This window comes from Pogoniulus pusillus, chromosome 2 (genome assembly GCF_015220805.1).
Source record: "Pogoniulus pusillus isolate bPogPus1 chromosome 2, bPogPus1.pri, whole genome shotgun sequence".
Lineage (NCBI taxonomy): Eukaryota > Metazoa > Chordata > Aves > Piciformes > Lybiidae > Pogoniulus > Pogoniulus pusillus.
In genome coordinates, this window is record NC_087265.1 from 12747217 (window position 1) to 12760347 (window position 13131).

At 42.9% G+C, this 13131-nt stretch overlaps 3 protein-coding genes across 7 annotated transcripts in view; 1 reads left to right on the forward strand and 2 right to left on the reverse strand.

Moving 5' to 3' along the window:
• Positions 1–1228, reverse strand: part of CEP70 (centrosomal protein 70) — a 13938-nt gene extending 12710 nt beyond the window's left edge. Inside the window, exons 1-3 of the mRNA XM_064156622.1 lie at positions 958–1228; positions 375–480; positions 94–217 (exon numbers count right to left, since the gene is read on the reverse strand). Of these exons, the coding sequence (XP_064012692.1) occupies positions 94–217; positions 375–480; positions 958–966 (239 nt within the window). The 5' untranslated portion in view covers positions 967–1228. The remainder of the gene's footprint in view (positions 1–93; positions 218–374; positions 481–957) is intronic.
• FAIM (Fas apoptotic inhibitory molecule) lies at positions 1212–11976 on the forward strand. 4 transcript variants are annotated; one of them, XM_064156591.1, is made up of 6 exons: positions 1243–1301; positions 4487–4626; positions 5267–5402; positions 6085–6313; positions 8341–8390; positions 10079–11976. In XM_064156591.1, the coding sequence occupies exons 2-6, from the start codon at positions 4583–4585 to the stop codon at positions 10226–10228; spliced, it is 609 nt and encodes a 202-aa protein (XP_064012661.1). In that variant the 5' UTR covers positions 1243–1301; positions 4487–4582; the 3' UTR covers positions 10229–11976. The 4 variants fall into 4 exon arrangements, 3 of the variants coding, with proteins under 3 accessions (XP_064012668.1, XP_064012661.1, XP_064012653.1); XM_064156583.1 differs by having other exon boundaries at positions 1276–1301; positions 4569–4626; XR_010305218.1 differs by lacking the exon at positions 1243–1301 and having other exon boundaries at positions 1317–4626; positions 10079–10857; positions 11800–11976.
• The window catches only part of PARP9 (poly(ADP-ribose) polymerase family member 9), a 13200-nt gene continuing 11968 nt past the window's right edge, over positions 11900–13131 (reverse strand). For both annotated transcript variants that reach the window (XM_064156534.1, XM_064156543.1), the window contains exon 10: positions 11900–12757. In XM_064156534.1, coding sequence (XP_064012604.1) covers positions 12417–12757 — 341 coding nt within the window. In that variant the 3' untranslated portion in view covers positions 11900–12416. The remainder of the gene's footprint in view (positions 12758–13131) is intronic.

The following is a 13131-nucleotide window of genomic DNA, read 5'->3' on the forward strand; positions in this document are numbered from 1 at the left end:
AGCTTTGCTGCCCTTCTCTGGACACATTCCAGCACCTCAGTATCTCTCTTGAATGGAGGGGCCAGACGGTAAATTCTTTCCACTGCATCTTACCTAAGACAACGATTAGCCTCCAGGAGCTGATGTATGATTTTCTGCTGTCGGTCAGTTTCTTCCACCAGCGTTTTTAAAGCAAGTCTTATTCCTAGAGAAGACTGACCGTCTAAAACAATCATATCTAGAAACACATAAGCAAAGTCATAATGAAAGGTTTTCAACAGCTGAGGAAGCTCACATCTTTGCTATGATTTGGAAGTGACAGCTTTAGAGATGCCTCAGGAACTTAGGCTTACTATTTAGAAGTGCAAAACCCTGTCAAATGAGCTTGCATTTACCTGACACACTCCGGCAGCTTTGGGGGGCAGCAAGACTCACTGGTTTCAACCCACGACGCAGTAGTATCTTGTTCAAGTTTTCCCATTCTGCCTTCTCCTGCTGCAGCTGGGAGAAGAAGAGCCAGAAGCCTGAGTTCTTACCATCAGCTCCAGGGCTCCTGCCCTCCCTGCTGTGCAGGGAGCGGTGGGTACCAAACGCTTCCAAAGGAACACAAGGAAACCCCGAGCTCGCAAGAAGACTCAGCCGCTTGTAGGAGGGCTTCTGAGACTTTTCAGTAAGAGCAGTAAAAAACCCCACTTGTTTAGAAGTGTACTTAACGAAATACAGAACAGTCACGTTTTGCTTATCACGATTACAGGAAGAAACACGTGCAGTGAGCGAAATGTACCCTTTTAAAGAGCCCTCGGCTGACTCCAGCGCATCAGGGGTGCGCCGAGCATCAGCCCCCTGCCCCAGCCGCGGCAGAAGCCCTCGGAGGACGCGGGTGCCTGCTTTCAGGCCTAACTGTCTGCTCGTTTTCTTTTCTGGGCAGTTTTTAAACACCCCGCAGGAACAACAGCCACCTCGGCTCCACCACGCTACCTCAGTCATGGCGAGGGACGCCCGCTCTCGCACTGCCGCCGAACGGGGCCGGGCTCGGTGCCGCCGCTGCCTCCCGCCGACGGCCACCGGGAGACAGGAAAGAGGCGGGCTGCCAGGACGCGAAGCCTCAGCAGGTGCAAGCGAGCGGCTGAGCACTGAGTTCTAGAGCGTCGCAGGCGGCGGGCAGGCACCGTAACGGCCTGGCGGGCCACGGGCCGCGGCAGGGGCTAACGGCCGCCCGCCGCCGCTGGGGCGGTGCGAGGGGCGGGCTGCCGCGGGGCGGTGCTGGCCGCGCACCGCCATTTTGAAACGCGGGGAGCCGAGGGGAGGAGGGACCCACGGAGGTAGGAGCGGGGTCGGGAGCGGCGGGATGTGAGGTTTGGGTTCGTGCCCGCCGAGGCCTGAGATCTGCTCAGGTGCCTGGGAGCTGCCGTGCCTTGCCGCCCCGATACGCATCGCTTGGCGGCATGGCCGGGCTCGCCCAGGCCGAGGGAGCGTCTCCCGGGCTCCTTGGAGACTGGCCGCTGGAGGAGGAGAAAGCGGACCTTATCTCCGCCGGCGTGTGTTTGGACGGGTTGGCGCGGGCTCTGCCCGGAGAAGGGGTGGGACGTGCCGGGAAGCCTTCCAGGAGGTCGGCGGCGCTCCGCTGCTTGGGGCAGGAGCGGCCCCGGGCGGGCTCGCGTGTTCTCCCTAGCATGCAGGATCATGGCGGTTAGCACTAAGCTGAGGAGGATTTGGAGTCGTCGCTGTCTGTGGACTCGATGCTATAAAAGTTTCTTGCTGGCAATAAACGTCGGCAGTGGGGAGAAATTTGCCATCTCGAGTTCATGTGGGTCCTAGAACACCATCCAACGTTGTCAGCAGTCGGCTATGGATTAGGTGGATGCAGAGCAGTAATCCTACACCAGTTCTCAATGCCTTATGTATGAAGGGGGAAATCTCCCTTTGAGCTGCTTGCCTTGATAAACAGAAAGTGCAGTGAAACGAGACGGTGGTGGTTAGCACAAATCCGTTTCCTTGGATTCGAGCCAGTGAGCGAATGCCTGAGGGCTGATGTCCAGCATCTCCCACTCATGTACTCCTTTGCCCTCGGACCGCGTCGGTACCGACTGCCCAGAAAACAGCTCTGGCCTGCAGCTTGGGGTCGGGTTTGGTTTTAAGGAAATTGTGTGTACTGGGGTGTTTCCCAGCCCTTTCAGCACCGAACCAAACCTATCCGCTGAAACTTGTGTGGCAGGGTTGTGTGCTGCCAGGCGTGATGTGAGACTCTGGGTGGCCTGTAGACGTCCTCCATCTGTCACTCTTTCTGGCTTTCGATTTCGTGCCCGAGGCCTCTTCTTGTGTTGATGAAGCCGCCAGGGACAGGCGTGGGTCAGTGCCTCAGCCCCTGGCACTCGCCACTTTGAGGAGAAGGGGAAAGGGAAGGGGGAAGTGCAGAAATACAGCCTCTCGGACTTCCAGCCTATGCCAGGGAATTACACAGCATCACACACTATTATTGACGCTGAAATAGACCTCCTGAGATCATCGGGTCCAGCCTATGACCTTACACCACCACATTGACTAGACCGTATCAGTGCCACGTCCAGTCTTAATCATAGAATCATAGAATGAACCAGGTTGGAAGAGACCTCCAAGATCATCCAGTCCAACCTAGCACCCAGCCCTATCCAGTCAACTAGACCATGGCACTAAGTGCCTCATCCAGTGCCTGCCTGCTTCTTTACCAGTAGGTAAAGAGCACAGCTGATCTGTCCCTCAGTACAACTCTGGTAGACTGAACCTCTCAGGGGCTGTAATGATAACTCCTAGACATTGTGGAACTTTCCAGTTATTTGAGGAAATAATTGTTTCAGAATAAACCAGTGTTTCTTAATGCAGACCTTGTTTGTTATATTCTGAAGCACACCTTGAAATGCAACACTGAACACAAATTTCTTTTTGATTGGGTTAATGGAAACAATTTCTCTCTTCAGCAAGCACTCGCTTTCTGAGTGAAACTTGAACATGTCTTGTCAATCATTGATTAATTTCTTCTTTTTCCTCTTGGGCCCACCTGAAGATGTCATGTATCTCTCAAAAGCATGTAATCTGAAAGGATGCTGAGCAAAGATTTTATTTTTCAGACCAGTCCAACAGCTACTGCTTGATCTGACAAATAGGTCAGGCAAACTTATTTTTGGAAAACCAGTTTGGTCAGCTGATGAAGGGCCTTGGAGTGCGTTTAATAAAGAAAATCACAATTAATGCCTAACTGTTATTTTTCTGATTTGATGTTTCATGCCATAGAGTCATACAATACAGGCTATAGGGGACCTCAGAGGGGCATCCCATTCAACCTTGCTGCTCAAAGCAGGGTCAGAGATGAGAGAAGGTTGCTGGCAACTTTATCCAATCGTTAAAAAAAAATCAAAGAATTTAGCATAACCACACAATCTCTCTGGGCAACCCTTTCCAGTGCTTGACTGCTCATAGTGGAAAGGTTTTTCTTCATATCTTGCTGAAACCTCTCTTTTTCAGTTTATGCTCATTGTCTCTCTTCCTCTTTCTCGGCTAGGTTGGGGCTTATGTTAGTTAAGGCTGCAAAAAATAACCTCTTATTTCTTGTCAGTATTTCTGCATGCATTTGGAGGGACAATTACAGTATCCTTTAAGCTCTAAGGCAAGGTCTTGCCTTAAACACCTCCAGGGATTTCCCACCGCCTCCCTGGGCAGGTGGTGCGAATGTAAGAATTAAATCCTTGGAACCTTAAAACAGTTTAACTGTTCTTAAAAGTTATTTTTTCAGCTTGTGAGCAGAAATGTGTGCGATTACTGACAAAACCACGGGCAGTAACAAAGAGCATGCTACAAAATAGAACCTTAAAACAGAGTGGAGGAGGCTTAATTTTTAAATGCACAATCCTCTGTTGAGCTGAAGAGAGACCCTGGATTGTACAGCTTTAGTTTTAATTCATTTTTTACTGAACATTGCAATTTATCAAAAATTAAATTTATTGCACTTTAATTATGCTCTCTGATGTGCACAGACAATGCAGATGGCTCTTAATATACTGGTTGGTGTAGTGAAATTGTCAGTAGTGTTGTAAGACACAGTCATGGTCTAAAAACCTCTAGTAAGAAGTTACATATTTATGGTTCACTTAGACATGATTGAGTTACCAGGTCAAATTGCTAGTATGATCGTTGAAAACTACTGCAGTGATTCATGAAAACAAGTAGGTTGAAATTGGTGTTGCCTGTGCTATTTCACTTTCCTTGAAGTGGTGGTAATCCCTAGGTTGTCCTGGTTTGTGACTGAGGTGGGCAGCTGTGGACTTGGTTCCTCCTTTGGACAAGTTGTTAATTTCTGAGCTTTTGTTCACAAGTTAGTGATGAAGTTAGGATAAACTCCACTTACTCGTTTTATAGAAGAATACTTAACACTTGCCTTTCTAAGAGGAAAAATGAACGTTTGTATTTCATCCTGTATGTGGCAGTACATGATAGTTTATGACTCTTTTGGAAATGTTCTTTATCTTAAATGCAGAAAACAAGAAAAATTTAGGCCTCAACACTTCTGTGCTGCTATTCTACTTCTCTTTTTATCTTGCTGCTAATTGGATTAAAAGCTGTTTTGCTTACTATGGCATCCCGGGAGGAGATTACTGTCTGTGAAGATGAAGTAAGGTAAAAACACAGAACTGTGATGTGACCGGATGTGGAAAGATGCCTACAGTTCCAGTGATGACTTATGCCTGTATATAAACTTTAAAAATCACTAAAGTGAAAGGATGTCTTACCAAATCTTACCCACTCTCTCGTGGGTGTTTGCTTGTGCAGAGTTGAGTTTCTGAATTGTGTAGGTAATGTGGATGAGAAGGATTACAGACAACTCATTTAAAAGACATAAATAGCTAAACTGGTCACCCTGACTGTTTTCCAAGTTGAAAAGGCCAAACCACTTTCTTAGAGACCAAAATGGTGTGTTTTAATGCCTGCTGAGAAATCACAGAACTGTCCAGAAGCATCTGAATTCTAAGTATAATTTTTGTGACCAGTCCATTACCTGAAGTGGAAGTTTTAGAAGTAAAGTGGCTATGTATGTCTTTGTATGGTGTTTGTCACAGTGAGTCTGTTTAACTGTCTGTTTATATTTAGTGTCATAACTGAATGTTTGAAAATACAAGCAGTTCTGTGAACTTATTTTTTGAGGTCTCATTTTTCATTTATAAGAGGCAACTTGCCCTGAAATGGTAAAGTTTTGAACTACAGACATCAGTAGTTGAACCTTTCAGTGACACAGTTTACTTTGTTGGTGTTTCCATAGGTCTCGGTACAGCCACCTAGAGAAGATGACAGATCTGGTGGCTGTTTGGGAAGTAGCTTTAAGTGATGGTATTCATAAGATTGAATTTGAACATGGGACTACTTCAGGAAAACGCGTTGTCTATGTTGATGGAAAGGTGAAATTGCTATGTGCTCAAAAACTGCTGTGATATAGATTACATAAGTGCACTTCCATGCAACAGGCATCAGAACAAATGAAAAGAAATGAAAGTGAGATATGTTAACTGTACCTAATTTAATAAAATGCATAATTCTTTTTTATAAGTTACAATTAAGTTGTGAGTATTGATGAAGTTCTTTGCTCTCTTTGGGCAGAGACATTCTAGATATGCAAAATAACATGCATTTGTTTATTCTGGAGTAAGAGTTAAATATTGAGCTGTTTTCTGAGTTCACAGATTGACAGAATCACAGAATTCATAGATTAATGGAATGGGTTGGGTTGAAAGGAGCCCTAAAGTTCATCTAGTTCCAGCCCCCATGCCATTCTTAGTGACCCTTTCCACTGGACCGGGTTTCTCAAGGCCTCATCCAACCACCTCCAGGGAGAGGGGACATCCTCAGCATCCCTGGACAACCTGTTACCACATCTCACCACCCTGACTGTAAATAATTTCTTGTTCTCCATTCCAAATCTGCCTTCCTCAAGTTTGAATCCATTCCCATGTCCTATCACAACAAGCCCTTGTAAGAAGTCTTTTCCTGTTTTTTTTTTTGGTAACCCCCCTTGTTCTAGTTCTCTTTTTTTACTATTACAGGTTTATCTGTTAATGCCCATTGTCTTTGTTTATTCTACAGGAAGAGATAAGAAAAGAATGGATGTTTAAATTAGTGGGTAAGGAAACGTTCACTGTTGGAGCAGCCAAAACGAGAGCTGCTATTAACATTGATGCAGTCAGTGGCTTTGCATATGAATATACTTTGGAGATCAATGGAAAGAGCCTCAAGAAGCATATGGAGAACAGGTCAAAAACAACCAATACTTGGATACTGAGCTTGGGCGGTACAGACTATAGAGTTGTTCTAGGTAAGTAAACACTGAGTGACCTCATGCTGTGGCCTTTGAATAAACTTGTATGCATTTAATAACTGGTAATCAAGAGAAAGTACAGCTCAGTGGTAAGCACCCTTACAGTGTAAATTCCTGGGTGGTCTGAAAGTTTTAATTAAGTGCTAATGATCTTGCCACACCGATGGGCCTGCCAATGTGTTTGGTTCTGCAGCAGCATGGGCTAGATTTAAAGAAAAGGAGGGAACAAAAAAAAACCACGATGGAAAGTTGTGGCTTCTGTACCCAGAGAGATGCCCTAGCAAGACAGTTCTCCAGCAGAACCACATAGAAGTGTTTGTGTTGTGATCAAACCTGCCATGCATTTAAGTTTGTTAACCAGGTAAGCAGGCTTTACTTCCATAAATCATAAGCCAAAATCAAGGAGTCTTTAACTGAAGAAGTGTAACAGTATCATTCTATTTTTTTGATAGATTAATCAGAACAGGGTTTTTTGCATCACTTCTTAACTACTAATGTAATTAAAAGCTTCAGGTGATGTTTTTTCACTTTGTTAATAGTAAAGCAGTACACTTTTTCTCTTATACCTCTCTTTCCCAAATATATCACAAACAAATGGAAGGAAGGGATCCCCTGAAGATTTTTTCTGTGGAATCTAGTAGGAAAGCTTACACTTAGGTATTGCTGTGTGACTAGACCTGGAGATGAGTTCTTCTTAAGCCTCGGGACAGAATGAACTACCCCAAGATGAAATGGGATGGAGAAGAAAGCAGTTCTAATGTCAGAAACAGATTTGTGTTCTCATAGACTTTTATTATCCTTACATAGACTTTTATTCTCCTTAGGCTTACTTAAAAGGCAAGCAAGCAGTGTGCAACTTTCTACCGGTGTCCCGTGGATAACAGTGTCAGTAATGTGAATTCTGGAGCAAAGTAATATAAGCAGGATGTGCTGGGAGAAGTGAAAGAATATTCTGTTTCAAATGAAAAAAAGTGATTGATACTAAAAATGGTACTTGGGTTTTCAAGATTTTTAAGAAAGGGGTAGTTTGCTGGATGTTAAATAATGCTGCTTTTGAATTAAACTGACTTGGAACTTTGTTGAATAAACAGCACTCAAATAATTAGCAAAAATTACTTTTTTTTTTTCTATCTTCAAGTTTGTTAGTTTAAGAATGTCAGAATATCTCTGATGCTCAGTGTTAACAGCTGGGGTTAATGAGTGGTACAAAGCTGTGTTCAAAAGTTATTTGCTTGTTGATGACAGATCCTCCCTTCTCTCTAGTATAGGAACAAACCCTGTAGCCCAGGCACTTTGGCTAATTAGGAACTTTGGGAAATTGAAAGCAACGTTCTACAGTAAACTTTTAAAATTCCCAGATAGTCTTGTCTTTAATAGGAGAAGAATATCCACTACTAAGCCATACTGCTAAGCATCACACCTAAACGCCCTTTAAATGTGTCCAGGAATGGTGACTCAACCACCTCCTTGGGCAGCCTCTTCCAATGCTTGACCACTCTTTCAGTGAAAAAAAATTAAGTGATGTCTAGCCTAAACCTGCCCTGAAGCAGCCTGAAGCCATTCCCTCTTGTTCCATCACTAATTACCTGTGAGACCAGCATCTGCCTCTCTATATTGTCCTTTCAGGTAGTTGTAGTCAACAGCTGCAGGGAGCCTGGCACTGGGTTGTTGTTGGACTGCATGATCGTGGAGGTCTCTTCCAACCTGGTTGATTCTATGATTCTATGAACTGTGTTGATCGGAAAAGCCCTCTAAGATCATCAAGTCTAACTGTTGACCTAGCACCACCATGGCTATTAAACCGTGATTTGCTGTTGGAATGGGCTGCCAAGGGAGGTGGTGGAGTCACTGCTCCTGGAGGTGTTCGAGAGGAGCCTGGATGGGGCACTTGATGCCATGGTCTGGTTGACTGGATGGGGCTGGGCGGTAGTTTGGAGTGGATGATCTTGGAGGTCTCTTCCAACCTGGTTGATTCTATGATTCTATGAGTATATCATTCTTTTTGTTTTCTTTTTGCTTTGCAGAAAAGGACACTATGGATGTGTGGTGCAATGGTCAGAAAATGGAAACAGCGGTATGTGATCATTTCCAGAGGCTTTTCCCAGCTTATGGCCAGTTAACCAAAGCTTAGCAAACCACGCTAGAGAGGGGCATGTTACCTGGCTTCACCACAGCATATGAGTGCAGGCCTAGACAGACATTACAATCTTAGCCTGTCCTTCATTGTATTTTACTGAGAGTATTTAATTTATGATGCCAAAGATCTGTTTAAGGACGAATGATGCTTTTGTTTACTGTTCTTTGACAAACAAAACAAACCTCCGTTGTTGTCCAGGGTTTTGGGGAGTGGGAGGGACTTGAGTTTGATGCGGAGTATAGACACCTCATCCACACTGCTCATGTTAATGGTGATTGAAAGTTGAACATGTGGTCTGTTACAGCTCAATTTTTTTTCCCAAATAGAGATGGTCACTAATGCTTACAGCATTGGAACAAATCTTTTTCTGTCACACCTGTGTTAATGTTTAAAGGTTGACAGCTAAAAGGCTTGATCTGTTTGTCTTTTTATGTTTTGATGGCTTTCAGTATGTGTGCTATCATAGAATGGTTTGGGTTGGAAGGGACCCCCAGTCCAACGCCTCTGCCATAAGCAGTGACATCCTCCACTAGATCAGGTTGCTCAGAGCCTTGTCAAGCCTGACCCTCTGTATCTCCAGGGATGGGGCTTCTACCTCCCTGAGCAACCCATTCCAGTGTTCCACCACCCTTATGGTAAAGAACTTCTTCCTAAAATCCAATCTAAATCTGCCCTTCTCCAATGTAAAACCATTGTTGCCTTGTCCTATCACTACAGGCCCTTGTAAACAGTCCCTCTCCAGCCTTCTTGTAGCCCCACTCAGGTACTACAAGGCTGCTTTTAGGTCTCCTCAGGGCCCTCTTCAGGCTGAACAACTCCAGCTCCCTCAGCCTGACCTTGTAGGACAGGTGTTCCAGACCCCTGATAATTTCTGTGGCCCTCCTCTGGACCCGCTTCATCAGGTCCATGTCCTTCCTGTGATGAGGGTTCCAAGGCTGGAGGCAGTATTCCATGTGAGGTCCTACTAGAGTGGAGCAAAGTGGCAGAATTACCTCTCAATCTGCTGGGCTGTGTGGGCGATGTTATGTTACTGTAGGTTTCCCCATCCTTGATGGATGTGCTTTCTCACCAGAGGGTTGTCATGGTGATCACCACTGCCACAAGTATCTACTGGAGAACTACAGGTTGTAAAATCCAAGTTTTTCTGTACTTCAGAACAGGGTTAAAAGATTCACCAAATGTTTTGGTTTTTTTAGCCAGTGGAAGAAACATTCTTTCTCAGTGAACTGAAACTTACACTCTTAATGGTTCTTAGCCTCTTCTATAATAAATGCAGCAGGAGCTATTGCAAGCTAGGAGTACAGGCTTAGTTGTCAAAGTGTGCTTGCATTACAACAGCACCCAGATTTTTCTACTCTCCCAAAGATGATGACATAAAACCAGTCATGCATGGCAGAATCAACTACTGGAAGTAATTGAACTGCAGAAAGAACTGTTTATCCAAAACACACAGCTGTTGAATTCAAGAATTTCTCCATCCTGTTGTAGAAGGCACCACTCAATACTTCTATTCTAGTAATGGGAAATACAAGTGGTCTTGACCTTGGAAGCAGTATGATGCACTCAAGCCTTTATTTTACTGAAATAGCATGCATCTGTTTTGTTTCTTGTCTCCTTTCTCCCAGGGTGAATTCGTAGAAGATGGGACTGAAACTCATTTCAGTGTTGGTGATCACAGTTGTTACATTAAGGCTGTCAGCAGTGGAAAACGAAAGGAAGGAATTATTCATACCCTTATTGTGGATGACAGAGAAATCCCAGAGGCTGTGGAGTAGCCTCTAGTTAACTGATTATTGTAGGACTAAAATCAGGAATTTTCAATTACTGTGGTAATTATTTTCATATGTACTACTTGGTACATCTAGTTTGTGCTGGGTTTATTTTCTAGTTTCTGTATATGAAATAATTCTTTTTGAGGACCAGAAGAAAATTATTACATACAACCTCTTGTATTACCAGTTTTTAAAAAACTATATATATATATATATGTAATATATATTATACTACTAAGCGAAGAGAACCTTGAACCTAAGTAGAAATCATATACTAGGAAAAAATCTTGCTCTAATAAAGTGGAACATAAATACTAAAACTGAATCCTTGTAAACTGTGGGTGTGTATGTGGAGGAAGGAGAAAGCATGTTCTGGGTATTCAAGTAAGCTGTTAGAAGCTTCCTCAGTAATCACTTTTTTCCTATTAAACCCACTATCAAGGCTTATCAGATGCAGTTAACTGAATGGTTACTAATGGAGTACTGATACCAGTACTTGTGTGATAGTATTAAAGTAATACTTTGCTATGGAAACTGTTCTTTGTTCTGAATAGGAGAAAAGATGCTATGCTGTGCCAAAAAAAAATTCCTTATGGTTTTCTGCAAACTGATACTCGTCAGATATTGTTGCAGTAAGTCAGAAACTCTCTATTGAGGCTTTTCAAAAGAAAACAGGAAAGAAAAAACCTGCCATGACACTCCTTTTAAAAAATGAGCATTCTTGAAACAAGATGAAATAAGAGCTTTTTCTTGCTCAGTGCTCTCTGATTAAACCCTAAATCTACAGCTGTGTGTTTCCTTGGCAGTAATGTGTTAAGAAACAGGAAAAACAGGGCAGTAATAAAGGAAAATAACTGTCTGCTTAAATGCAAAAGTTGAAATAGAAATAGACTAATTCTGTTTTCAGAGTTCCAAAAGCATCCTTGGGATTTCTATGAGACCAGGGCTCACAGAGATAGACTTCTATAACTTAATTTCATTTGAGTTTGTGAGTAGTTCCTAGCACTATGACTGCTGCCGTGGGAGCTGCAGGTGCAGACCAATGTGCTGGGAATTAATTCATGAATTGTTTTGAGAAGTTACATTGAACACTACTTTCAGCTGTGTTTCAGGGTTCAGACTGCCCTCCATTAGCACAGTGTTTTTACATGTGGACGGAATGCTTTCCTTACAAATGTTTTTGCTAGTTTTACACAAACTCTTCTCCTCAGATAATTACAGCTTTAGGCATGGTTGACTTTTCAGTCTAGAAGCAGACCTGAGCCTTTAATTCTGTATTGCAGCACTGTTTAGGGCCATCACTGGTCAGTTTAAATGCTTCAGATTGGACAAATCCAGTAGATATGTTTTAAACCCTGCCCACGTCAGGCAGTTTGAGGCTTTAGTACAGAAAGCTGCAAGTGACAGCTCTTAGGCTTTTACATTTACTGCATCCAGGTCACTAGAGAAGCAATGTGGGGATACCTAGCTACAAGGTGGGAACTGTAAGACAGCTTTAAAAGACAGAAGAAAAGTAGATTAATTGCAGAGCAATTTTGCCCTATAGCTTGAACCATTTCTCTGTTATTTTGTAGCCTCCCAAAGAGACTGAACACCACTGAGAAGCCTGAAGCTCAAATACAGTTTAAGTCATGTTGTTAAGACTATATAAAAAATAACAGGTTAGCAAATATGTAAAATTCATTATTTATTTTGAATACAAGATATTACAAACATTGTAAATACTTAACTAATAAAAGGTACAACAGCAATTACTGCTAGAATTCACATTTGTCATAACTGTGTATTTAATAACATGTCCCTTAGTGGGACATGGTTTTCCCCTAATACATTCACCCATTTAAGTAAAAATCATAGAATCAAAGGCATAGCCCAGATTTCTTAGGTTTCATTAACATATACAATATCTCAGATTAAGAAGATGTAATGAAAGAATAACAGCATAGGCAAACAGTGACTGTATAGTCACACACTCAGAACATTTGAAGGCATAAATGTTAAACTATATTTTGTGATATTTTCCCTTCTGTTCCCACCCACAGATAATTTTCTTCTACTCTCCTTACGGTACTGCCTTTATTTGTTCATGGATATAGAGGCACTTGGATCACAGTGAGTTAATAGGTAGACCATCCTCTTAGATTTTAATTACTCGACTTTTTCTGAGGGGGTCCTCACAATAGCTGCAACATTACTGATAAATTGTTAGCATGCTGCTGGTTTGCTCAGAGGCCTTATAACTCTCCCTCACTTGGAGACAAGTCAGCAGATATTGTGGAAGGGCCCCAATACTGTTGAAAATGACAAAAGTGTCAGGATTGTTTACATTATCTACTAGGCTGTCATATACCTTAGAGGCATCCCCTTCCACTGCTGGTGGCATGATATAAGACTGCTTGCCTGTAGTGTATAAGCCCGTTAAAACATCAGCCTCAAACACATACATTTTGGGGTCAGATTCAAAAATATCTTTACCCTCAATTAGGCTTTTCGGGTTCCTTTTAAAGTAGATGCCAGCTCCGTATTTTTGTTCTGGAAAAAGAAAGAAAAAAGCCTTTAATAATTCGTTCTTTGAGGAGTGGTAGTACTAAGACTGCATCTGAATCCAGTGTGACATTGTTACTGGTTAGGGCCTGCCATCCTTTGGAAGTGAATCTGCATGAAAGGGCTCTGATGCTAGCACTGACCTCCCATTGAAATCATGAGCAGTGACACCTGATGGCCATCTCAATTTAACTGCTACACTAGTGATGACTATTCAGATGTAACTGTTAATCCAGTGAGAGAAACATCCAAGTATAGTGTATGTACATCAACACTTCAGTCATCATGTACTAGGCACTCTTATTGATAAGCACCAAAGAAGGCAAGATTGTAACAATATAAACTAAAAAAATAAACCACCC